This window comes from Echiichthys vipera (assembly GCF_963691815.1).
Source record: "Echiichthys vipera genome assembly, chromosome: 12".
Lineage (NCBI taxonomy): Eukaryota > Metazoa > Chordata > Actinopteri > Perciformes > Trachinidae > Echiichthys > Echiichthys vipera.
The window spans coordinates 3,046,723-3,074,182 of NC_139837.1; the positions used below are offsets into that span (position 1 = coordinate 3,046,723).

Sequence of the window (27,460 nt, forward strand, 5' to 3'; positions counted from 1 at the left end):
TGAATTCACGATGCTAACCGTGTGTTTAAAAGTCTGACTGTGGACCGTCAAAGTGTATATAAAGTATGTGGCAGGAGGGAATGAGAACAGGTTGTAGAGATGCAGCGTGATGTGTCTGTGGTTTGCAGAAACTTCCAACATTTCACTCTCGTGACTGGGCTTCTGAAATCTTAGGATAAAAACAATAGTACTACTACAAGTTCCTGGTGCAATAGTACAGTATGCAAACACTGGACACTACACTGGCATATATATATATCCCATAATGCAATGCGGCAGTAACAACAACGTAAGTGACACATAAACAGCTAGCGACCAAGGCAACCCTGGAACGTCAATAACACTTCATTTTAAATTTCTCATCTCATCTCAAGCCTCTTATCCGGGGTCGGGTCTCGGGGGCAGCAGCTTAAGCAGGGGACCCCAAACTTCCCTTTCCCGGGCCACATTAACCAGCTCTAACTGGGGGATCCCGAGGCGTTCCCAGGCCAGTGTGGAGATCTAATCTCTCCACCTGGTCCTGGGTCTTCCCCGAGGCCTCCTCCAAGCTGGACGTGCCTGGGCCACCTCCCTAGGGAGGCGCCCAGGGTTCATCCTTACCAGATGATCCTGAACCACCTCAACTGGCTCCTTTCAACGCAAAGGAGCAGCGGCTCTACTCCGAGTTCCTCACGGATGCTGAACTTCTCCCCCTCTCTCTAAGGGAGACTCCAGACCCCCTCCTGAGGAAACACATTTCGGCCGCTTGTACCCGCGACCTGGTTCTTTGGGTCCTGACCCAGCTTTCATGACCACAGGTGAGGGTAGGAACCAGGACTGACCGGTAGATCCAGAGCTTTGCCTTCCTCAGCTCTCTTTTCGTCACAATGGTGCGGTAGAGCGACTGCAGCACCGCCCCCGCTGCTCCGATTCTCCGGCCAAACTCACGCTCCATCGTCCCCTCACTCGTGAACATGATCCCGAGGAACTCCTTCACTTGGGGTCAGGACTCATTCCCTCCCTGGAGTAAAGATTTCTACATCATAAAAATCAGTCATATTTTCTCCTGCAACCGTTGGACTAGCCGCTTACCTTTTTCAGTCATTTAAGCTTTATTTGGCACTTCCTGTAGAGCTGTGGTTGGCAGGGGTTACCATGGCTACACGTCTCTGACTGACAAAGAGGCTCCCAGGAAGTGACGTGGTAATTACAGCTCAGTGCGTCGGAAAAGATCCACATTATCGGTTATTCACGACAAGTTTGCAGAGCCATAGTAAACATATCAGGTATGTAATGCATAATATCCGATTTTGGACGCAGAAAGGGTTTCTTGACTCCACTAATCTGTTATCTGAAAATTCGGAGGTAACAGGTCATAATATCTAGGTTATGCAGAGAAACGGACGGGGTGGAAGGGACGGGATGAGGAATCAGGGAAGAGGAGGTGACATACTTCTGGATCTCCTCCTCGGTAAGCTGGTCGTCTCTCTGTTGTCCTGTCACCAGGGCCAGCTCTTCTTTAAGAGACTGGATCTCCCTCTTCAAACGGGCGATCAGCTGAAATACACAGACGAAAAGCAAAGTTAGAGGTCGACTTAATGTGCTCATCACGGACAGTAAAGCATCGTACATTTGTATCGACAGAACTGTAACGAAGGACCTCTAATTACTGATATTCTGTAGCACAGTTTTGTAAACAGTGATGGTAAAAGGAATAAGGCACAAACTAAGGTTTTTACGGATTACAGATATTAATGATGTGTGGAAGTCGTGCTAAAATGTGCAATGATGATGTTGTTCGCCTGGGAACCGGACAAATCTACACCTGTCCCCTCCCACTGAGAAAGCACCCATGTGGATGCTCTGTGCAAAAAAGCTCACCAGCATATGAAGAGCTCTTTTCCAAAACGAGATAAAAGCCAAATTTAAAACAAATGAGTTTGAGCCACATTGCTGTATACAGAACCTTTTCACTGCTTCATCAGTGTTTAATGCCAAACCAATCCCAGCCGACATTGGGCGTGAGGCGGGACAGGACGCCAGTCTATCACAGGGCACATAGAGACGAACAGAGACAGACAACCATTCACACCTACGGGTGATTTAGAGTCATCAATGAACCGAACACCTGCACGTCTTTGGACTGTGGGAGGAAACCGGAGAACCCGGAGAAAACCCACGCAGACACGGGGACAACATGCAAACTCCACACAGAAGGGCCCCAGCTGGGATGCGAACCTGGAACCCTCTCGCTGTGAGGCGACAGTGCCTCTTTGACTGCTGGCTTTACACCAAATTGCCCCTCAGGGTTAAAGATACCTTGAACCTTGAACCTTTGTTCCTTTTGGGTGAAACAGACCCCTGGTTGGTCTGCACTTAACCTCTGTCTCAAGTTTTGTGCTATTTAAAGTCCAGCTGCTACACGGCCATCCTAACAAGTACAACACAAGTACAGACTCACGCACAGACGCACGCGGACAGAGGCTATTTCACTGCTGCCAACTGATGAGACAATCCTCCTTAAACTGATCTTGTGGCTTATCTCGCTGATGCATTCTGAGCACGGGCTTAAGTGATTCCAGACGACGGGATGCTCCAGCGAGAAAGTGCCGAAAGCAAAACATAAATTAGCATTAAAAGGCAACAGTGGCAAAAAAAAGAAAGAGTACACATAAAACCTTCTACCGCTGTGGGTCTGCACGTGTTTGGTTAAGGCCCTGCACACTGAGCCAACAGGGTGGTTGCCGTTAGTAACCGCTGTCCGAGTCTGGTTACTGTAGATTTATATAGAGAAGTAAAACATCTCACCGAGCCCAGACATAGCTTCTTAAATAAGTACTTGGATGGTGATCTTTGCAAAAAATACAACAGTAAAAATAACGCTAAGGGCAAGAATGTCTATAATTGTTAAAGGTTAAACTAAGAGGAGAGGAGATGTGACTGGACCAGGACATTGATTTTATGAACAGCATGAAGCATTATCATTAGCCATACTCTACTTTTATTTTATTGTGGTTCATATTTTGTATTTTATCTTATTTTTAGTACTTCTGATTGCTTTGTACCGCTGCTACAATGACCTCATTTCCCCTCGGGGATAAATAAAGTTATCTATCTATCTATCTGTTATACCACTGATTAACACTAACTACAATATGTCTTTTGATCTGTGCACCCCGGGACCACAATCTCCACCAGTTGAGCCCAGGTAGGCCGGAGACAGCCATTTGCATATACAAAATAAAAGACAAATATGGTATTTAAGGCATGATAGGAGTTCCTGCAAAACACCGACGTGTCCAGGGCAGCCCTGGCCTGACGTATGACCTTTCATCTCCGGTGATAAGCATGTGGCACTCTCTTTTTCCTCTCTGAAAGGGTCCATGTCTGCAAAGATCAGCCTGCGTGGCCTCATGTCAGTCTAGGCATGGATTAGCAGGCGTCTAGCTTCCTAGCACCTAAAGGGTTAGGGAGTTTTAAAGCATCTTTATTGTTCTTAACAGGGAGAAGTTGGTTTGCTGAGAGGCTTCACGCACTGATGACAACAAACAAACAACAGGTCATAGTTTACAGAAGAGTTCAGTCGGAGGTTCTTCAGCATCCAGGTGACGAGAACAAGCAAACTATGTAGGCAATTGGTGCAAAATAGCAATCTGAGCGAATAAGCAAATTGTGCATTTGTACAATTTTGGATCAACAGACAACAGTTAAATACTATTTACTTTTTAACGGCAGCAGGGACGAAGGAAACTTTATATCTTTTGTTCCTGAAACAGCGGAAACTCTGAACAAAGAGGGGGATCTTGGCCCCTCAGAAGGGAAGTAGCCTCGCCACTTTGGTGAGGGTATCGAGCCTGTTACTCAAGAACGACGCTCAAGTATTTAAAACCATCCACCAACTTGAATCCAGCACCTTACCAATGGTGGTGAGTACAGGGTTTGGGGAACCCATTTTAAAACTAGCTACCATGAAGTTGCTTCTGACACATTTAATTGGACGAAGACGTCGTCACATCAAGATACAAAGTCATGGAGCAGATAACCATGAACAATTGATTCTGACGATTACTGCTCTTCTGATGGTACAGGACCGTCTCAAGTTGGTCTATCGACTTTTGTGTGTTAATGCTTCACTGACTATAAAATATGGACTGACTGATTGATCAACTATGCATCTGTGTGTCTTATAAACCAGAAGTTTCCTGGGTACACAAGTAAATATTTCTTCTAAAAATTGAATTCTGAAATGTATCACCTGCCAATGGTAATTACCATTACTGTCACACTCAGTTCTCTACATTACTAACAGTGCTTTTAATACTTTATTCTTTGTTGTTTGACTTGTTCAAAGGGATTAAAGCCTAAATCTCCTGGTCCACACCGGAAGCAGGAGGTCAGAGGAGAGCCCACTTGACCTGCGCCCTTATTTTGATGCTGAGCATTAATTAGCAGTGTGCCGTAACCCGAACATGAGGTGCTATGATTAAATGTGAAAGGGGCCACGCACACAACAGACAGCCCATATGGAGTGATCAGCCTAATGAAACCTACAGCTTGATTTGTTTGCGGATAATTGTATAAGATGTTAAATGGCCAGTTATCAATTTGCTTATCCCTCGCAGAAGGGGGATCAGTGCAAGAAGAGGATGACCCTGTATACATTACATCTAAAAAGTGTAATTACGTAATAATGGTAGGGAAAATACGCCAACACCTAAATCAACGCATGGTGTAGTTTCTGAGATAAAGCCAGACCAGCTGTACTAGAACATCTGCACATATCCCACCACCAAACAACAAACTAAACCACCTAAAAAAACAAATTGCATTGTTCTGTTTCTCACATGACCCACTTCTTCCTTCAGTATAAATCCCACTTAAGTGTCACCACTGAATTTGACCACACCTCAGAATACTAACGCGGACTGAAAGGCTGGACCGGCCACAGTGGCAAAGAGCAAACGCGACAGAAAGTGACGCGAAGTCGCTAGGCGGCTAAGAGGGTTCAGTGGAAACTAACTCAAGGTCAAAGGTCAGTGTGAGTGATCTCATTTAGCAGAGCGCTGCCACCTTTAAAAAACATATTTTCTAACTCGAAAGTCAAAACCGGTCGTACAGTCAGACACTGTCAACTCGAGATGTCCCTGAGAAGAAACAGACCTGCAGTGTGGTTTTGGGAAGGTGCCACTTAGCTAAACGAAAACTTCACCCCAAATCCACCCCGTATCATATTTTTTAACATCGTAGCTGGCCGTCCCTCACCAGAGCCGCTCCCTGTATCTCTTTTTTGGAGCCCTCGGTCTGATGTAACTCTCCCAGCTGCATCCTGAAAAACTGACCGCCAGTTGTTGGTCAGCAGAATCGTGCAGTCTATTTCGGAGCGGCGAGGCCACGCTGGTACCACAGCACCACGGCAGGCTTCCATACACTCTGGATAAAAACTGACTCAGGCTATGCGACTGATGATGCCAGCGTATCCTACTGTATGGAAACCCAAGTCAGTGGAAGAATGCAACTCTGCATGTATGTCTGTTTTCTATACGCGGAGAAACATTCTACGCAATTAAGTCTGAAAGAGTCAACTAACTTGTACAAACAGTCCTAACTTTAAATTACACATCTACTTCTTGAATGTCCATTCTGTGTAGACAACCACCCACTGTAAAGTGTAAGCGCTGCAGCGTAACCACAGGTTACACCTCAGATGCATATGTATTATACAGTGTGTTTCTCACAAACAGGCTGCTGTTTTTATAAAGCAAGACATTTCCACTCCACCTAAACATGGGGGCGAAGTCTTTATCCCACACAACACAATAATGGGGCTGTGTTCCCTGCACAACACCATTTAGGTATTTTAGTCTAAGGCAAGTAGAGCTGTTCTGTCCTAACGGACGCCAGGCTCTTGGGCGAGTTAGACGAGGGACCTAAGGAGAGCAGCCACCCGCAGGAATTTTCACACGCGTTTGCCAAACACGTCTCTCTTGTGGGCTATAAGCAGGATTCTGTTTGACTCACAGGTATGCGCTAATCAGAGCGGTCTTCTCAAGCAAGATGTTGTGTGTATCTTAAAGTGAAGGGAGAGTCCAGGTTCAGGAGGGTCACCCAGCCTCCTAATACCCTTCCCTTAAGCTGCATAACAACACCTTAAGATCAACTTTTTTGACCCTTTAAGAATCACGGAAAGATATTTGACGGGAATTCCGCTCGACTCAAACTAAGCACCTCCTGCTCACAATACTCAAGTTTCCTTTAAGTTAACACTTGAAATAAAGGATAAGAATGACCTAAGTGCTCTTAGAAAGACCAACAGAGCCAACCTTATATGGTGTAGCCACTGTGGTTGGCTTCATTATGATCACAGGTCACTTTCAACACCTCATTCTTTCCCCGTCCATCAGAGACTTGTTAAATGTTTTGTCTGGTCTGGCTGGTTTCCTGCTGTTCAGGCTTTGAAGACGTGCATTTTGCAGCCTGCAGGCTACAGTATAGCACCATTAAGGCAGTGTGCGGTCTGAACGATGTACCAAACAGTGACTGCGAGATTGTGAAAAGCAAACTCCAGGTTTCAAATCAATTACCAGAGCCGGCATGTCCAAAAGACAGTATGCCTGCAGGCAGGGGCGGGCCAAAAATGGGAGTCTGAGTGTCACCCCAAACCACAATAAATGACATCATTCTAATCTGCAAACTGCACTGTTGGCTTTACTTTGTCTCTCACTGAACTAGGGGGAGAGATAGAGGGAGAGACAGAGCAACGGATAAAATGAGAAACACTAAAAAGACAGAAACAGAGACATGAAATTTGCCTGCGGAGTTTGGGTTTTGCCTGGAGCTGCAACTGTGCTGGACCCAATTGGGAGCAGCCAGACACTGTCACAATTACTGGGCCGGCCGCAGACTCTCTTAAAAATACCTCTGTAGGGTTTGCAAGTGGCCAGCCAAGTCTCACTCGCAGTAATACAGTAGCAGTTGATCCTCAGGCAGATCTGGGTGGGAGGGAAGGAAGCGGATATAGCTGTGATAACTCACTACTGTATATCCCCCGAGGGGCCTATACAACAACTACCAGGTCTGCTTCCTGGCACGCTATTAGAGGGGAAGGTGTGACATGTGTTGTAAAAGGAGAAAGTGGAGGAGGGAAACCATCATCAGGGTAACCTGGCTAAACTGCTCAAGCAATCTCTCATGTGACTTCCTATATAATGTATGTATTTGGAACAAAAGGCAGATATAAATGGACCGCCATGTAAATTAGAGTTACAGTCAACCAGTATAGTTGCAGTTTACATCTATGTCTGTCCAGACTCATATCATATATGTAGTGAAGTTTTTGAAGCAATTTGATTTGATTTGATCTGAGTATTCATCTGGGAACTCTTGTTTGGAGATCCTTTGGGAAGGGTCGAAAATACTTGTTGCTGATTGGATAAACCATTTGTCGTTCACAACCAGATCAACGAAGCGCATAACGTGCTAACAGCGTGGAGGCAAAGCTCAGAAAGGAAACAACATGTGGGTAAAGGAGATTTGCAGTTTATGTAACATGTGAATTTACAGATCAAAGGCCCAATTTCAGGAGCCCGGTCCATATTCAACAGAAGGATCCAGAGAACAAAGAGTTAGTGAGCGGCTTGCTCGGACGCCGCCATGTTGTTTACACTGAACAGTCGCTTCTCGTTGCATCTCACTTGCAACGAGCCGCCATAAACCAGCGCTGATTGGTTCGGTGACTGGTCAAACAAATGTTCTCCTTTGCATGTTACCAGACTGATCTGCGTGTAAAGTACATTGGAGCTTGCGAGATCAGGAGGGTCTCGCGAGACTACAGGAATTCTACAGTAACGGCGAAACATGCATTTGGTCCATCCTTGAGTCCAGGTCAGGGGTGGGCAATTCCGGTCCTGGAGAGCCACTGTCCTGCATGATTTAAGTTTCTCTTGCTCTAACACACCTGAGTCTGATGATCTGCTCGTTATCAAGAAGCTGATGCTCGTCACAGTTTGCTTATTGTTAGACTCAGGTGTGTTAGGGTAGGGAGAAACCTAAAACATGCAGGACAGTGGCTCTCTATGGCCAGAATTGCCCACCTACCCCTGGTCTAGGTGGACATTGCGGTCAAATTTGAAGAAATTCCCTCCCTTCCTGAGATAGAAGACTGGGACAGCGGACGGACGACCTGAGAGCATCGGGCCATAGCTATCGCCGGCACAGAGGCAATACAACTCTGATACAACAAGGCCATACAACTGTGAGCACATATGTTGTAACAAACCAATAACACATTACCCCCCAAAACTTTCTCTGCTCTCCATCTGAAAACCAGACTGCACACTCTACTTTTTAAAACGTTACACCATGTCCTCAGATCAACCACATCTAGGCAGGAATTCATGCAATGTGACTTTGCATGGATGTGTGTAAATACATGTGTACACCCCCAGTCTCCATCTGGATGGATGATGCTTTCTCAAGAGGCTGTAAGGTACTGGGATAAAATATGCCATAACAGAATAGGAAGCATGTAAACAAGACAGACAGAGAATGCAAACAGGACCTGCGGCCAGTCTAAATATCACAAGATGGACAGGCGTCCACGTGTTGAAGGTGGAAAACTGCTTCTTGGAAAACACTAATTTGGCATTGGAGACTTAAAGAGAACACTTGAGCACATGGTGGGTTACATCTAGTTAATTCATTATTTAAAAGCTGGATTGTCACGGCAACTCATTCGCTGATCAATGTAAGGTCCGGAAGCTATGAGGAGGGTCTGTCCATAACACAAAAGCACATTAAGTCACGCTCCTGTGGGGTGATTGTTTGGCTAACCTATGGTATTTGTAGTGACTAGCGATGTGCTGCGAGTGTGTGGACGTCTCACCAGGGCAGGATCCAGTTCTTCATTCAATATTGCCTCGTTCTTAATGAGAGCCACGCGCTGAGCAAAGCGACACGTGGAGATGGACTCCTGAAGAAAAAAGGTTGAAAAAGATGTTTTAATGTTTGTTTTTCTGCCACAGGGAAGAATATTACTCCTAATTACTCCTTAATATAGCACTCAACTGCAAGGATGTGGACTAGTCAGTGTGACATGGACTTGAAGCGACTCAAGTCACTGTTTTAATGAGCGGCAACGTGCCTCAGCAGAAACTAAATATATTGAGCCTCGACTTGGACTTGGAAGTTAAAGACTCGTGACTTGACTTGAGACACGATGTCTGTGTTCATTTTATGTTTTAAGTTTAAATATTAAATGTTCAACACTGTCACTGTTGACATTACAAGTGTCTGTGTAACATTAACCTGTGTCTGAGAGCAGATGTTAGCTAACATTAGCCTGCTAACAGTTGCTATCGCTAATCAACCTCGACTTGACTTGACACAACCTGGGACTTGAAATGACTTAAGTCACATGTCTGCTACTTTACAGTAAAGTCTCAATCAAGATGACAACATGTTCATGATCTATATTTTCTTTACAAAGCAGTTTCGCATTATTTATGACACTCCAAGTGCTTGATTCGACAGAGCTAGCTAGCTAGCAAAGCCAAAGGGTGTATAACATCATTTCACTCAAACACCTTGTTACTCCTTGAATATGCTTTGGGTCTGAACTTAGCCTTACATCAAGGTTCCTCTTGTCCACTGCCATAGTGGCAATCATAGTCGTCATGCAGTTGCCACCCAGGCTGTCCCTCAGCACAGACGTCAACATGGAGTTCCTGTAGGGAATATGGGATCGGCTCTTCTCTGACAAAGCTATGATCACCTGAAGAGGGGAGCAATGGAAACGGCTGATGTGTAAATCAAGAGAGGGATGGAGGTAGCAAATGAAATGCCTCATCGTAACGTAATGTCTTTACAAAATGGCATTAATCTTTCCAAAAGTGTGGGTCATTAATGTTCACACAGTAGCTTCAAAATGGCCTTTAATCAATGATAAATGTCTGACCTGAAGTGAATTATGGTGAAACTTAGAGTAGACTGAACAAATGAAGTAGCCTGAATCAGCAGAAGACACTTTTGTGTTCTCATTGTGGACATCATTGGACGTGCTTTGCCAAATAACAGTCAACAAAGCACTTACAATGTATTCCGTTATTTATATAAAATGCTAAATATGTTATTCCTCAAATGAAAAGAGTATGTTTCAGAAGGGACTACCTGCTCCAAGTAGTGGAGGGAGAGGTTGATGTACTTGGCCTCAGTGAGCAGCTGCCCATTCAGGCCGGTCTTACTAACTCGGTCCGATCCAGCCAAGTCCACCAGGTGGAGCTTGGAGCGTCGCAGGGTCGCCGAGCCCGGCTCACGTCTGCACAGGTGCACGGTGAAAATACAGTGGGAACGCGTCGATGCCTGATTCATTGGAGTCTGGAGATGAGAGGAGAAAGACATTTTGAAAATACTGTAATACTCTAAGGTCCGTGTGACAATATTCTGAATCCTCTAGAATGGGTACACATGGTGGACAAATAAGAAAAAGGGAATTTCATCCTCCATCCGTTGATCTTTCCATATTGAAACAACAAAAACAAGTTTCCTTTGATACTTATTTTGCCTTGCTCCTGCTGGGATCAAAGCCACACCATGTGTAACGGATGAGCAGTAAACACATGGTGGCAGTTTAACAAAAGCTGAGGTTGGTGTTTTCAGATGGTCACTGGAAGAGCAGAAGTCAGGTTGAGACCAGGAGGAGACAGAAATAGAGTCTGAGTCACTCTGCACAAACAAAGCTTTATTAACTAGAGGAGGATGTGTTACTCATAGAGTCCTGCATGAGAGGAGAAACAGGAGAAATGGACATCCGCTGACACTGTGCTGATCAAAGACGTCTTCCTGTTTTCTTGTTGGCAGCTTCGACACATGACGGCGGTCTTAAATAACAGTGTTTAATCAGAACGAATGATGACAGGGCATCTTGACTTGAATTAGCGTGGGTTCAACGCTGAGATTCTTTTCCTTTTGTGGAACGGTCACTGATCTCAGATATAGACATGACTTTCTTTTTCTCTCTGCTGGAAAATATCATCACAGACATACCGGGTCATTCATCCCAAAGAGGTGCTTTGACCCTGACTTGTTGTTGCGTAAATGTGCCAACACCTGCCTGTTAGGCTCGTGACAGATCTTTCACCATCTTAAACCACCGCTGTCATCTTTTACTCAGCCCAAATTCCCTTCACTCTGCACGTGCATGTTTCCTCCTCAAGGTATCCCTTTAGTAATATGAAACAGCCCATAGTTGTTGACAAAGGATCACATACCTAATAGGGCTGAATACAGGGTCAAGAGTAAGGATAGAGTGTCCATGTTAAACACTCAATTTTACATCCTGGCCAGAGGCTGCTATTTCCTATTCCAAACCAATGCTGGTCAAAGTGGAATGGGACTTTAATTATTCTCATAGCTTTATTCTTGCAGTGCCTGGTGTAAATATAAATATATACCTGACTCCGCCAGATGGATGGATTCGCATTTGCTCAGCCATCTGGGAACTCTGATTTGGAGATCTTTTGGGTAGAGGCGAAAATACTGGTTGCTGATTGGATAAACCATCTGTCCAACACCAACATACGGGCCCAAATCAACCAATCCCAAGGAAATATCATGATCATTTATTTCGAAATTTGTTATTTCATTATTTGTGTGGAGGGTTATTTTCAGTGTTTTGAGTACTGCCCCTTTAACTGTTAAATAAGCTTTACTCGAGTACTCTGTAATAATTGAATCTCACAATGCAAAAATGGAAATGACTTCAAATGACCATCCCCATTAACTACATCCTCCAAAACAGACTGTGGCTCAATTGGTAGAGTAAGTCTGCCAATGTCTGAATGGTCGACAGTTTGATCCCATGATCATTGTGTCCTTGGGCGAGACACTTCACCCACCTTGCCTCGTGTGAATGTGTGTGACTGCTGTATGTTTGAGGAGGTGGTCGTGGGGCCGTAAGCGCTGATTGGCTGCCACACTTCCGTCAGTCTGCCCCAGGGCAGCTGTGACTACTACGTAGTTCACCACCACCATGTGTGTCTGTGTGAATGACGGGAACCTGGACTCTGTAAAGCGCCTTGAGCACCGAGAAAGACGCTTTATAAATCTAAGCCATAATAATGAAGGCAGGATTTATTGCAGGGTTGTCGCTTAAGACTGCATTCATTTTAACATAGTGTGACATATAAGTGACCGTTATGCAAGTGTGACATGGAAATGAATACCAGCACTCGTGAATGGCAGTTACAAGTATTCAAACACACTGGCAGCTGTCCAGAGATAAGGAGAGACTGTTGGCTCTTATCTCTGAGTGCCATTGTGTCCTTACCATGGCATTCATGGAGACAAGCACTAGCTGAGAGACGGTCACGTGTGTGCATTGTGCGTGATATTACTGTACTATATCACCAGACGTATAAAGGTTATATAGGGGAAAGAGTACATGGAGCACAGACTGTATATTTTAATGGTTACAGACTGTGTGTTGATGTCCACCGAGTGTATAATCTCCACTAAGGGACATTGAAGTGTGTCTTAGCTGTGGAAAAGAAAACAGCAGAACAATGTAACCTCACTGGAGTCACTTCCTTTATTCTCCTGTGTTCTCAGTCACCACATGCTGACCACACACAGTGGGTCAGCATAAAGGGGCAAAACCTAACGCGTAGAGATCGCTGATCCAAAAGACTAAAAGTAAAGATTCATTCGGACCACCTTCTACGCACCCTACTCACCCTCCATAAGCTCAGGAGGCAGAAAAGGAGAGAGATTCAGGGCTCGCATCCCCACATGTGAAGGGAAAGGAAACAGGGACGCAGGGAAAAAGAAAACAGATGAGAGGAAATGTTTCCTGGTGAGGGTGAGGAAAGGGTGAGGAGTTGAGAAGGTACATTTGATTTCCTGTCCAATAAAAGTGCAGAGAGGATCGCCAAGTCTCAAAGCGAGTGAGCTCATGGTCTGCTGAGTGTAGCCTGAGCGGATGTGTCATCTTTTATCCACATGGCCGGGAGTGAGAGAAGAAAGAAAGCGTTAGTGTTAACTTTATTTGAAGTCTATGCGGAGCACAGACTCGTGGGGCCGTTCTGGCAGTGACACAGCGACTATGTTGACGGTTCTTTGTTTGCTCGGGGCTCGAGAGAAATCAAAAGTCACAGAGAGGATGAGTTCACAAAAGTCTCTGTGTGGGCGGACTGAACCGCGGGGTCCCCACTGAACTATGTAACACCCCAACAGAACAAATGTAACATCCAAGAATGTGTTTGCACGCAAATATACCCCCGGGTTTTACAGCAGTGGACACGGGAGTGCGTCCTCAAGGTAGATTTAAAACAAATGTGTTATTGTTTAGGGGAATACTTCGTAGACACATTTTCTAACACACTACAATAGTAATGTGACTGTACTAGCTATGAAACCAGTTCCAGAGAAACTATTTCCTTGGGATTGGTTTTGTTTCGTGGTCAACTCCGAGCCACATCAAAACCTGACTTTGATATACAGTGATGGTCAAAGTGGAAAGCAACATTGTGATTGAAACCTGATTATCCAGTTCACTTTTACTGTCCGTTATTTACAAACTAGCAAGGAGAGTAAACAAGGTGAGATCAGCGCTTTGCTCCAAAGCAAAAAGCTGACCCACCACCATGTCTCATCAGCGTCAGCGTGGGGAGTCCGGGTGTCTGAGTGTAGAAAAGAAACCGCCGCAACATAAACAGGAATTACAGAGAGAAAGCTTGGTTTTACTGGGAAAAACCGTGGTAAAAGGGACCAAAATAATATTTTAGAAGGGTCTTAAGGTAGCCTGTAGAGCGCATATTGTGTAATTCTGTATAATTCATCTGCCCCCGGTCAGGTGAGGAGCAGTGGAGACACTGTATCCTGAGAAAATGTCACTTTATAACACCACTGCATCACTTTATTTAGATGTATTGTAACTTAGTTCTGTAGGAAATGCTGCTACATTTTAAACACTGTTATCACTTATCGCTCCTTCTCACTTATTTACTTTGTACTTTATTTTATTTCAATATGCTGCTAAACTGCACGCTGATTGTTGTTGTATATTGTAGAAGAAGAATTCCTTTATTTGTCCCGCAAAGGGGAAATTCAATTTTCACTCTATTATTATTTTTTTGCATTTTACACACACACACACACACACACACACACACACACACACACACACACACACACACACACACACACACACACACACACACACACACACACACACACACACACACACACACACACACACACACACACACACACACACACACACACACACACACACACACACACACACACACACACACACACACACACACACACACACACACACACACACACACACACACACACACACACACACAATGGAGCAAGGGGGCTGCCAGTGACCAGCGCCTTGAGCATTTGGGATTCGATGCCTTGCTCAAAAGCACATCTGGCACCTCTCCAGCCACCAGTCCACACTCCATTCATAGGGACTCGAACAGCGACCCCCGGTTCCCAGCCAAGTCACCTATGGACTGAGCTACTGCCGCCCATGTATAAACCTACGTGTAACCACAATGTCTGTTACACTTAGTTATTGTTTGATTTATTTCATATTAGCTTTATTTTGATTTGATTTATGTTTTTATGCTTATTGTCACTCTGATCCTTTCATCTTTGTACTGAAACTGTTGCACAATCACGCACACCTCGGGATAAATAAAGATCCTTGAATCGTGAATCTTGAATCCACTGCATTTGTGGACAAAAAATACAGTTTACGCCACTTACCCTGGGAGCGGCCATATATCATGCACATCATGCTTTTCTGTCAGCGGACAATGGAAGCATGTGTTTCCCCTTTTTCTTTACCTCTGCGATCATACGATTGGTGTCCCCCAGGAAGAGCAGATTAAGAGCCTCCTCCTCACTCGCTGACTGTTGCAGTGAGAGGTTCCTGAGATGAATGTTCTGGTCTGGATCTTCCATGATCAGCACCTTTCTGGAAAAAACAACAAAGTTAAGGAAACTCCAGCCTCATGAATTGACTTGAAATAATGAATACGAAATGACAAATCCAGTCAAAACCCAAATAATCACGCACTGAAGCGATTATGAAAACTAATGACTGTGTGTCAGTTATGTCATCCGTTCAGCCTCTGCCTCGCTCGGCTCTAAATCCAAACAAAGCACATCTGCGAGTCAGTGCGCGCTGTGACCCAGTTTGACACACGTGCTTTATCTAACCGGGGATTCAGGACTTGATAACGGACAGGGCTCGCAAAACAAACAGGTGATCGGTTCTCGCCCACGTCAAGCCTTCTCACAGACGGTGTGCTTAGACAGATGGGGCTGAAAAGACTCCTACGATCTAACCGTATCATTTCCATCACACTTCTAGGGTTGTGACAGCACGGCTACTGGATTGAGACGTCAAACGAGGTGGAATGACTGGAGAACACATGTGGGTAATTATGTTAACATGTGTAGGTAATTGAGGTAGTTTGATAAAACAGTATCAATCTTATTGTGATTAAAGGCCTGTTCCTCTGGCAGCGTTATTTTCCTAACCAGCCCCACCGACTGAAAATGAGATTGATTATTGTATTTTACACAAATTAAGATACTTAGAGGGTGGAAGGCTGAAGGCATGATATGGAGAGAATGGACTTGGTAAATGGACTTGTACTTATATAGCGCCTTTCTAGTCCTCTGACTACTCAAGGTGCTTTCACACTTGTCACATTCACCCGTTCACACGGACGTTCACACTGACGACAGTGGACATCTACAGACCATCTAATGTAACCATCACACCACATTCACACACCCATGCACAGCACAAGGAGCAATTCGGGGTTCAGTGTCTTGCCGTAGGACACTTCGACTTGCAGACCAGGGGAGCTGGGGATCTAACCGCTGATCTCTCAAATGGAGGACGACCCACTCCTCCACTGAGCCACAGCCGCCCGCAACAAAGAGGGAGAGAGAGGAGAACAAAGGAGTGCAAGAATGTCAGAACGAAGAGAAGGGGGAAGAGAGTGAAAGACAGAAGCAGACCAACAGTGAAAGAGAGACGTTTGTCAGCGCCACAGCTTCTTCTTGAATCAGCAAGTGTGGCCGCAGCATGGTTAACGACGGGCACTGTCTATTTCCAGAAGACTGTGATTTGTGGGTATCTAAACCTTGAGCTGGATCCTCTACGAGCGAAGAAACTGAAATGGAACGATGTACGGAGACGATGCAGTTTGACAAATAAAGGCCAAAACATAAAAGTAAGATCGCACACAGACAGAGCTTGAGACAGAATTTACAATAACAAAGAAAGATGGACACAAAGTACAAATGAAGCAGGATGAAACACATGGGAGAGAGGCGGTTTCAGAGACAGGGCATGGCAACAATGGGAGCAATAAAGAGGGAGAAAGAGAGAGTGAGAAAAAGAGGTAGATGGACATTTCCCTCAGACCAGCTGCAGCCGTCAGTAGCCATGAAAAACTACAGTACTTCTCCACATGACCCTCTTGTTCTCCACTCCAGTGGCGGAGTCTGCCACCAGGTTGACCACATCCATTGCTGTCGCATAGTCTCATTATGTCAGCTGGCAGTTCGTAGTGAGGTGGTAAATACTAGAGTCCGGGCCACGCTTGGCGTAACCCACAAGTGTTTAAGAGAATAATGGAACCGGGGTTATCGGTCTTTTCAACGTATAAGAAGTGGATCTAACACTTGTTTAACGCATTACCTCAAGGCTTAAAATACACTGACTTTAATTTTCTGTAACACTTCATTCTACAGGTTCACAAAGTTCCTGGTAAGTTGGTTATAATTAGCACGTTACATATTTCAAATTACCTCCAAATTACCCCAAGAATGATCATTTTATTCTGCTACTTTTCAATTAACAGGTTATAGTAATTGCTATAAAGGTAATTGAAAGGCATTATTACAAAAGCTTTATTTCTGGTAAGTAGGTAATAATTAGCAAGTACAGGGTGGTCACGGGTCCGACTAATACTTATGGCGCACTTACACTGTCCATCTGTACTGTGCCCAAGCATGTTTTACGGTTAAAGTCTGGTTCCTTTGACCAGTGTGAGTGCAACCGTGGGAGCGTACGACCCGTTTGGGAGAGGTGGGCTTTCGTAAAGCACGTTTGCACATGTACGAGCACGAGCGTGCACGCGTGTACGAGCACGAGGCCTACGGCGGTTCTGAGGTCATCTCCTGTGCGCCTGTTGGGACATAGAAAAAAGAAGGAGGGACCATGCGCGGACATTTCAAACAATGGCGGTGAAAGGTTCACGTTGGTGTGATGCGGAGGTGGAGTGTTTACTGCAGATTTGGTCGATGAAAAGATTCAAAAACAGTCGACAAGACGCACAAAAACTCAGAGGTCTACGGAAAGATCTGGAAACAAAGCCACGCATCGCCATGACGTCGTCAATGCGTGTGACGTGTTACGGCGTGATGACGTATAGGCAGCAAGAAGCATTCTCCGAGGCCCAGGTAGTGTGAGTACAAACGGGCCTGGAGGGGGGGACAAGGACCCTAAAGCACGGGGCACGGTGTAAGTGCGCCCTTAGTAACCCACATTAGATTTAAATGTAATGAAGTGATTTGTTATGGGCAGTAGAGGGCGCTCTAACATCATAGCCATCCGACTACCACAGAAGAAGTGATTAGAAATGGGCAGACGGAAGGAGAGACGCAACTCTTTCGATACGCTAATTATCACCTACTCAGCATGAAGTGTGCTGACCTGTAAATTGAAGTGCTAGCACATTTTCAGATGTGACTGGGTGTCTGCGGAAACAGCGTAGAAAAGGTTAGAGTAATAAAAAGGACACTGACGGTAGGTCCTCCAGTCGGGATGCTTCATGTCGGGAATCCAGAAGGTCATATCCCATCTCGTTGTAGATCTCCAAGTAGGAGACGTGTGTGGTATAAACCATACTGCTGTCCTGTGAAGCATAAAGCACAGGATTTAAAATTGGACTGGTAGTTTAAAGATGTAAATCTTTGCCCTTTGGCGAAAGCAAATGTTCAAATTTAGATGATGGCAGAGAGAGAGTAGGGTACTACTTCTTATGTGTGTGTGCCCATTGTACCAGTGTAGGTGAACCCTTAAATGAATGGAGAGAACAAGCTAACCCTGCTGTGCTGACCTGGGCGAAGCGTTCGTACAGGTAGGAAAGGGTGCGGGGAATAATGCCCCGATCAGTGTAGCGCTCGGCCCCTCCTGTGATGGTGAAGGTCTTCCCACTGCCTGTCTGGCCATAGGCAAAGACGGTGCCATTATAGCCCGCCAACACACTGCACACACACAAAAACACACAAGGGGCTATTTTTACAGGATATTTCAAGGTAGAAGCACTTTCAACAAGCTCCTTTTGTGGACATTTACGTAAGCTGGGTCATCCCTATGCTCCCTGGTCGCATACTGTGAGCCTCTATCGCGGATTTAATTCAGCATTTTGTTAGGGATAGAGGTTAGGGTTAGGGTCAGGGTGAAGGTCAGGGTTAGGGTCTACATAGGTCCATTTGCCAGGGAATTTGGCACTGATTGTGGAAAAAAATAACTGAACGGGGAACATAGGACCCTTTCTGTCAGACCGTTCTTAAAAAATCTGTCCCGGGAAAGGGAAGTTTGGGGTCCCCTGCTGGAGCTGCTGCCCCTGCGACCCGACCCCGGATAAGAGGCTGAAGATGATTGATGAGTGAGTGGTTTCAGTGTTCCCCGGTCACATACAAAGCGGGGAACATAGGACCCGGGGAACCTAGGTACGCTTCCACTTAAGCTAGCAATTTCCTTTAATTCCATGAATGTGACAAACATTATGAGAAAACATATTTCAATGGGCGAATGTTCTGGTTCATCAGCAGCAGTTACATAATATAAAGTCTACGGTCATACCATGGACACTAGGAATAGACACTGTATATGATCTACTGTATGTTTGTTTGTATGAAGAAGATTTAATAAACCAAAGTCCTTAACTTTCGGCATTTTGACCTTTATTGCATAGTGGATAGAGGAGAACTTTATTTATCCCGCAACGGGGAAATTGAATTTTTTCTCTCTTATTATTAATCATGTTACACACACACACACACACACACACACACACACACACACACACACACACACACACACACACACACACACACACACACACACACACACACACACACACACACACACACACACACACACACACACACACACACACACACACACACACACACACACACACACACACACACACACACACACACACACACACACACACACACACACACACACACACACACACACACACACACACACACACACACACACGCCTGAAATACACACACATGCACAGACAGGACCTATACATGCAATTAATAGAGAGATGTCAGATGCCACACAGGGACTCGAACGAGCGACCCTACTGTTCCCAGCTAAGTCACCTATGGACTGAGCTTCTGCCGCTCCCAAAGGGGCTTAAAGAGACATCAGCTAAGATAGAGCATTTTAGACAAAAGGGTGACAGAATAAGAAACAAAATACATTTTCTAAACATTAAATCATGTTCTGGTAGAAAACAGTCTCGCTGACATAAACATGGTATGATCTGCAGAAAGCAGAATGCATCCGTTTGGCTGTAAATAATTTGCGTGGTGTGATGCATCACTTAAGATAGGACTATAAGACTGTCAAGCTTATCCCTAAGCAGACACCAAAAGTCTGAGTGAATTGAATCTGACACTTTAAATCCACAGGAAAAGATGGCAGTGACTGGAGAACTGCTATGGCGACAGACATCTGCCGGTGATGAAGGAATGTCTCGGAGTATGAGTGAAGGAAAGGGCCCAAACCCACTCGCCTAGGCAGGGCCTGGTATATTTTGGTTTGGCACTGAACTGCCCTTCTGCACGTGCGGAGGGCCGTGGAAACCAATGATCTCTAGCTCTGATTGAATGAAAGAACATCCAAAATGGAGGCACTCGTATGCTGTAGGATGAATTGGCAGAAAAACACACTTCTGTTCTGTAGTCTTGGAAACAAACCATGAAGAAATGAGTGAAATGATGGAGAGGACTCTGAAACACAAGCTTAGATCAAAGGTGAGGATAAACCCTGTGCACTCTGACTTGCCAGTTGCGAGGAAAAGGATATCTTGATACTATATTTTTCAAGATGAATTATAAACAAACCTAAGCCTCTCACTTATTCTGATGGCATTGCCAACCCAGTAGAGCGGCGTGTGGCTTTCCCTTCCTGTGTACTGTACAATTCCACACCCTGCGTGAGAAGGGTAAGGGAAAAAAGTGCACGTCGGTTTATATAAAACACTGTGTCCACTCATGAGGACGGCGGTTGGTTGGTTGGTCGGTTGGATGGCCATTGGGCGTCCATTTAATCTGGAATGAGTCATGGCAGTGATTGGCAGCGGGGAGGAGAGACACTGGCTCTGTGTTTAGTTTAATGTCAGTGCTAATGATGCGGCCTCAGCGCTGCCACTGAGGCTTGGGTGTCTCCCAATGCTTGTTCCTGTTTACACCTCAGCTTTCCTGGAGATTGGCAACTCGTCGTCCAGAAAATTCTTGTTCTTCCTGTTGTTTCTTTTCTAAGAAGCAGTAGGTCCAATATTCTGAGGTGAAATTGTTAGGGATGAAACAGAACAGACCCCCGTTCTCCTTTGAACTCAGGCTACAGGTTTCAAAGTCTTGCGAAATGGGATTACGGTGCAGATAGAGTCTCTGCCCTGCCAGCCCAACATCATTATACTGGCCCGTCCTCTACTGGAGCTATTAATGCTGGTTTGTTTTTAAACTACTGTGTTGGGATCGAAATGACTGGTTTCGGTTACACCGCAGCAGAGACGGAGACTTGTGTTCGAGTAAACGAGTTAGAGCTTTCGGCTAAACTCGGTGTGTGCCAAGTACGACGCAGCACCAACCAAAACATCGACCTGACAGTTATTGCCAGTTGAGGGGATCGGCGCCTGTGTGCATGAAACTGAGTTTGAGTGCGGTGACAGCGAAACTGCTGCGACTCAAAGTGACAAAACCTGAATAAATGTTTCCTGAGGGGCTTTAGGAAAAACTTTCTCATTCCAGATCTGATCCTGTTTGTGATGACTGCGACCACACGTGCCTCTGTAACTGGGGCCGTATCAATATCAACATCAACATAAGCTTCATATTTATCAGCACACCAGTTGAGCTCCACATAGCTTAGTCTACATCAGTCTCAGCTTAAGTGCCTTTCAGTATATTTCGATATTTTTGTGGCACGGATGTGAGGCCTAAGTCTTGGCCTGTTCCTGCGATTGTGTTTGAAAGCAACGTATTTCAATAGAAAACAGGCAGAATTGTTTCCTCCACCCCCTCCTTTCTTTTAGTCACTGTGGTGAGTCTGCATTTAAAAGGAATTCAGAGCATTCGCTGTGTAAACGGGCGTCCTGCAGAGGGGGCGAGGACCTGACAGTGGACTTAGAAATGTCTGATTGGGGAGACAGATTGGTCGTGGCTAGACGGGATGACTAGTGTCCTCCAGGCTGCAGACATAATAGTCATATCAAATACTAAGAGACACCAAGTTGATATGGCAAGGCAGCCTGGTGGTGACTGAAACGTTTTAACCTGATGTTTAGCATCTGCCACAACAAAGGGGGAACTGTTAAAGGGTTGGCCGGGGGGGGGGGCAACGCAATACCAGTCAGTGAACCTGTGTGAGTCAGGTCATTCAAGGCCTTAGTCAGCAGACCCAGATGTCTCACCGTGCTGTTTATACATCTTCTAATAGCAAAGATAATGCAGAGCACTTGTGGCCCCTATTGTGACTCAGAAGCCCAGGGAGGAATGGAGGTGGTTGAGCTAAATTTGAGCCAGCAGGACAGAATCTGACAAGAACATAATAACAGCACAACTGAACGTCTGATCACAGGAAGTGAATTCCCTCTGTGTCCTTTGGAAACGTCCTGATTTAACGCCGAGTCGAGGCAAGGGGCAAAGCTCTGACAGACGATGTAAAGGGCCGTCTGCAGACAGTGGCAATGGATAGCGTTCGAATCACTTTCAGAACGATTTGATCAATGAGAGAAACACGGACAGCCGATCAAAATCCATCCAGATTTACAGGGCGTCACATTCAAACTCTATACAATAATAAATAAAGTGTAATGAAGTGTCCAAACTATTATAACAAGAACAAATAAAGTGTAACGTCATCTCTTTTCCCTTCTGTGAAGACGAAAGACGTACAGGAGCAGCTACTTTCCCTCTCTATTCTCTTAACTCACATTGTTATTGTATAATTGTCATTATAGTTCGAGTCCCTGAGTGGACCATGAGTGGAGTGTGGACTGGTGGCTGGAGAGGTGCCAGTTCATCTCCTGGGCACTGAGCAAGGCACTGAACCCCCAACTGCTGGGGGCGCCGATCCATTGGCAGCCCCCTCGCTCTGACATCTCTCCATTAATTGCATGTATATAGGTCCTGTTTGTTCATATGTGTGTATTTCGGGCCTGTGTGTGTGTAACCTGAATAATGACAGTGTGAAAAAATTTAATTTCCCGTTGCCGGATTAATAAAGTAATTCTTCTTCATTCAATTATCCTACTCAGTCATCAACCATTGATTTTACCGAAAGCTATATGTGGCTATATTGGCTTTACATTTTAAAGCAGGCCTAGCTGAATCTCCCCTTTTCCATTCAGTTCAACAGCGCGGACGAATCCCTTGTACTGTTGATCGTGAGGGCCACGTCTTTCAGCAGCTTGATCTAATGAGCGTGGTCCTCTCCTCGTGCATGACAAATTAAGACCAAAAGAAGCTAGCTGCTACGGTATAGCTCTGTGTTGTGGCTTGAAAACGCTCTCACACTCAAGATGGCCCAGTATGCCATCTCGCCTGCCAGCTCAGTCCACTTAGTGGTTTAAGTATGTGAAGCACGCCAAAAATCACACACACCCTCCGTTTCCATGTGAGAGAAAGCCGAGCTTTACCGACTTCCTATCAACAAGACGTGCGGCCCGGGCCACGACGTGGAGAGATGAGCTCGGCTGGGCACAGGCGGGCAGGGATTCGTCGCTGGGATACGCAGATTGTGGTTGACAAAGGGTTTAACGACTTTGCCCGGCATTATTCTAAACATTTATCTATATTTGACCTTTTTAGAGGTTAAATGTCAGTGAGATGTTACCTGTCTGCAACAGGTTTGGCGATGTTTTCAAATATCTCTTCCTGTTTGACAGCTTGATCGAACACCTTCAGGAACCTGGACAGAAGTGAGAAGAGACACAAAGACAGTGAGAGACATGACACATTTAACAGAACAGAGCAGATTCTATGTTCTACCATAACATACAGAGGGTATACGGTGCTGGTTCATCTCAAACACAAGTATTCACAGTGATGAATAAGCACAAAAAGCAGTCCGTTTAATTTCCCCGCGTGGATCAGGAGGCGTTTAGTCATTCTGTTTTCTAAAGCCGTCTCAGCCCGCATCGTGTTTTCTCCCACAGGAAGATGAGAGCGATGCGAGAGGAATCCGCCCTGGAAGATTGTTAAATGTGGAAATTTTATTTCTATAAGGGCACAAGGGAACCTCCGCAGGCTATTATAAGACTATGTGGTTTCAAAGGCTCTGCGTCCACTGCTGTCTGACTCCCTAACTGTGAGTTTAGGGCTTGGAAGCGTGGCACGGTCCCTGCCCAGAGGGTATATAAGGCTGCAGCTTTCACCGCCAGTGTTAAACAGATGTTCTGGCCCTGCACGGACAGAACCGGTGCATGTGTTATTCATGGGAAAAGTTCTTTGAGGGTTCGCAACTTTGAAAGCGTTCTGGTGGGCACTACCTTCCTCCATGCTGTATTTTAATTTTTAATCATTGTTAAATGTTGGAGATTTTAGCTTAAACATGACTGAAATCGAGAGCTGATGAGGTCAACTACATTCTTGCTTTTCCCAGTTTTAGCACACACAAACGTTCTGCACTCACCAGACTGTAACTGATTATACTGATATTATAAAGACACATTACCACAGCAGTTACATTTCTTATGAATCTAATTTCTATTTCTATAAAGGAACTGCTGCTGCGTAAGACAAAACACATCAGATACTGGTGACAAGACTGTGTTGGAGATGTCGTAAGACTTGAAGCAGAGTTTGCATCTTTATTTTCCCACTTGTTTTCCTTTATCAACCATCTTTTAGACGTTCCTTCATGAAGCCAGCCCTTGGAAAACTTGCATCAACCCATGACACACTCTGCTGCCGAAAATCCAATGAATGAGAATTGCAGTCGCACGGCAAACTGTAACCATGGTAACCTGACACCGTCCTGCAGCCAACTTGATTCATTTCAGCATCTATAGGTAGACTACGATGCGTCAGTTAGCTTGTTTTGAATTGTTTTATATTAATATATTTAACTCCAGACCTGGAAATGTCTCAAATTAAATTCCATACTTGTGCGTAGGAACCCTGATTATAGTGGACTTCAAAACCCCACCAATTGAATTAACTCAGGCCAAATTATCTGGCTGATTTGGGAAATTAAGCAAATGGAAGGTGTTATAGATGCAAACACAGATACCCATCACCCTACCTGAACTTGTAACACTCCCTCTTGTTGTTGACGAAGCCGTCAGCCGCGTCCTTGGGCACCACAAACTCCACAGAAGCACCTGTCTGCTCATCATCGTCCACGGAGTACACCTGAGGGAGCCACAGACAACAGCAGAGTCAGTGCTACAGCGGAGCGAGGTTCACAGACGTCTGTTTATCATCACGGGGCAAGGCCCAGGGCTAAAGTCACCACAGGAGAATACTTGGGAGTGAGAGAAGAGTTCACTCCTATATCATGTTATACGACTTGTAAACTGTTATGGTATATGCATCCATACATGCAGCCCAAGTTAAACGCAAAGACAATACATCGCGTCAGGTCGAAAATACCAGTTTGGCCACTTGTGGTTTGGAAAATGCAAGCCCCGAAATGAAAAAGCTGGAGTTTGTGAAGTATATCCTGTGGAAAGCAACAGAACGAAACAAGCAATCATGATCAGTGTGCAGCAAAGGCAAGCTCTGCAATTTCACCTCCGCTTACCAGAGCCTCAGGGGAGACCAGAAAAGCTGTAGGACATTAAACCGATATAGACTGAGGACATTAAAAGGGAGGCCGGACGGGTCGATCTGAACACCCCTACATATGTTTTCAATGGACACTGATGCAATTAGAAATCCCCAGGGTGTCAGGAATAAAAGATAAGACCTAAGTGATTGGATTGTTTTTCACTGTCACTCTGCCAGCAGCATCGCGTGCTCCCGATCATCACCGCGCTGCTGCTGTCAGAACCTCAGAGCGCCTCGAGGACGTATCCGCGCTCATTTCATTTCGCTGGATATTGTCAACTTAAGCTTTAAGTGCCACAGAAACCCTCAAAGTAATCTGATCATTTCTCCCATCAGATAATAAACTGGGCTTTAGAGAGGGTAGGGAGAGTGCTGCCACGGGTGTTCCTCATGGAAACTTTTAGTACATGTGTATCTAATAAAGACGGCCCTCGACTGATAGTAGGTGAACATTAGTACGCATGTTTGTAGTTCATTACAAAAGAAAAACACTAAAAATCACCAGTAGGTTGGCTGATATTACTCTACACTGCTATAATCTATGCAGAACACTGAGCCAGTGATGCATTTTTAATTTAGGAATGCTTTTTTAAATTAAAATGTCGTAATATAAGGAAAACTGTAAATGTGTACGTGCCAAAGCCAGTGTTTACTCTGAATTTTGCAGGTGGCAGGTGTTTTTCTCATTCCAGGCTCGTAAATCATGAAAAAAGGATTCAGTATACAGATGATATACAAACAAATTTTACAAATGCAACAATTTTAATATCCATATGGTCTGAAAAAAGTAACGCCATTAATCCAGAAATAATATTCAGGATGAAACTTGTGATTAATGTGCACAAAATGAGTCACATTAGCACAAAATGCTAGCTGTTAGCATCTTGACTTCCAAAAAAATTGAAATTGGAGTTGCCCCCAGGTGCAATTACAAACATAATTAAATTAGACCAGAGGACAAATCGGTTTTGCTTTTGAACCGTATCAACATACAAGACAAGTAACAATAAACATATAAGAACATTGTTTCAAGATATTAAGAGCTCGAGAGCCATGAGGAAAGTTTTATTATCGGCACTTTAATTTAGAATATATAGGTGAAAATCATGACTTTTACCTCACAAATGCTGTATTCAGAACAAAATCTATCCTTTTAACTCCCTCCTTTCAACATGTATGGATGTGGATAGCTCTTGTGTTTTTTTGGGCGTGCTGATGAAACTTTAAATCATATGATTTCTGATTTTTTTAAATGTAAATGTGATCGGACTTGTGCTCTTATATCTTCTCCTTAAAGTTGTTATATGTTATTATGACAATAAGAACAAGTGTCTTCAGTATTTAGTTCATCTTTTCATTTGATTTGGTAAATAATTTATTAACAAGCAAAAAAAAACGACCTTTTGTCCTTTTTAATTGAATTCAATTCACTTTATAAATCCCTAGCCTAAAGCAAAAACAAAAAGAATACAACATTTTCTGACAACTAACAACACACCCTGATAACAGAGATTAATAATGTTTATTTATGTATTTATTTCTTTGTTTTATGAGCTCCTTGCTGTATTTATTTTATCTATGCATTGTTTTTTTAATATGAAAAAGCTCTAATGTGTTGTGTTGTATGTGTTTGACACTTTCTATATGAATTGAATATTTAAATAAAATAATTAATTAATGAAAAACGTTAATTGCATTCACGTCCAGGGCCCTGCACCCAGGATTTAGTGAAGCACTTAACCATTAATAATGACATTAGTTACACCTGTGCTTTCCCTGCTATGATATGAACTGTTGTGGAAAAGTTATGCTAAAGTTTAAGACATTTAAACACAGCTTTGTGTCCGGACAGGTGTGTTTTAAGCAGAATAACGTCGCTATTTTGAGATATAACGCCGTTCAAACCTGGAGAAACTAACGTGGCAGTGAGAAACCTTAAGAAGAGCTAACAACATTAGCTAACTTAGCATAAACCCACTTCCGGTCTAGCATTCTCGTTAGCCACCGAGCTGTGTTCAAAGTGTTGTTTCAGCTGTTCACTCACCGCTGTGGGTTTCTTGGTGGGTTTAATTCGACCATATATCTGTATCGTCTGCTTCAGCATAGTTTCCCGGTGAAGGGGAAAGTTTGTAATGTTAGCTTGGTTGCTGAAACGAACACATAGCCGGTTAGCTCGCTGGCTAACGCCGGTGCTGTGCGCTTTGAAGTTTGTTGTAGCCCGTTGCTAGGCGACGGTGCTCCCCGTCCACAGACAAAGATCGTCAATGTTTCTCAGGATGATTCATCAGAGTTAAAACAACATTTCCATCACGTTTGTTTCACTTCAATGACCGGTGGTGTGAGTCAGGTACAGTTACAGTGG

The 27,460-nt window shown here is 44.5% G+C and overlaps 1 protein-coding gene across 1 annotated transcript in view; it reads right to left on the reverse strand.

Annotated features, from left to right (window-relative positions):
• Nucleotides 1-27,244, reverse strand: part of kif6 (kinesin family member 6) — a gene marked incomplete at its 3' end in the record, with an annotated part of 86,105 nt that extends 58,861 nt beyond the window's left edge. Inside the window, exons 1-10 of the mRNA XM_083924528.1 lie at nucleotides 27,143-27,244; nucleotides 24,572-24,681; nucleotides 23,162-23,236; nucleotides 18,135-18,282; nucleotides 17,817-17,930; nucleotides 14,839-14,964; nucleotides 10,144-10,350; nucleotides 9,605-9,748; nucleotides 8,861-8,947; nucleotides 1,433-1,536 (exon numbers count right to left, since the gene is read on the reverse strand). Coding sequence (XP_083780654.1) covers nucleotides 1,433-1,536; nucleotides 8,861-8,947; nucleotides 9,605-9,748; nucleotides 10,144-10,350; nucleotides 14,839-14,964; nucleotides 17,817-17,930; nucleotides 18,135-18,282; nucleotides 23,162-23,236; nucleotides 24,572-24,681; nucleotides 27,143-27,202 — 1,175 coding nt within the window. The 5' untranslated portion in view covers nucleotides 27,203-27,244. The remainder of the gene's footprint in view (nucleotides 1-1,432; nucleotides 1,537-8,860; nucleotides 8,948-9,604; nucleotides 9,749-10,143; nucleotides 10,351-14,838; nucleotides 14,965-17,816; nucleotides 17,931-18,134; nucleotides 18,283-23,161; nucleotides 23,237-24,571; nucleotides 24,682-27,142) is intronic.
• Between the last annotated feature and the right edge of the window lie 216 nt (nucleotides 27,245-27,460).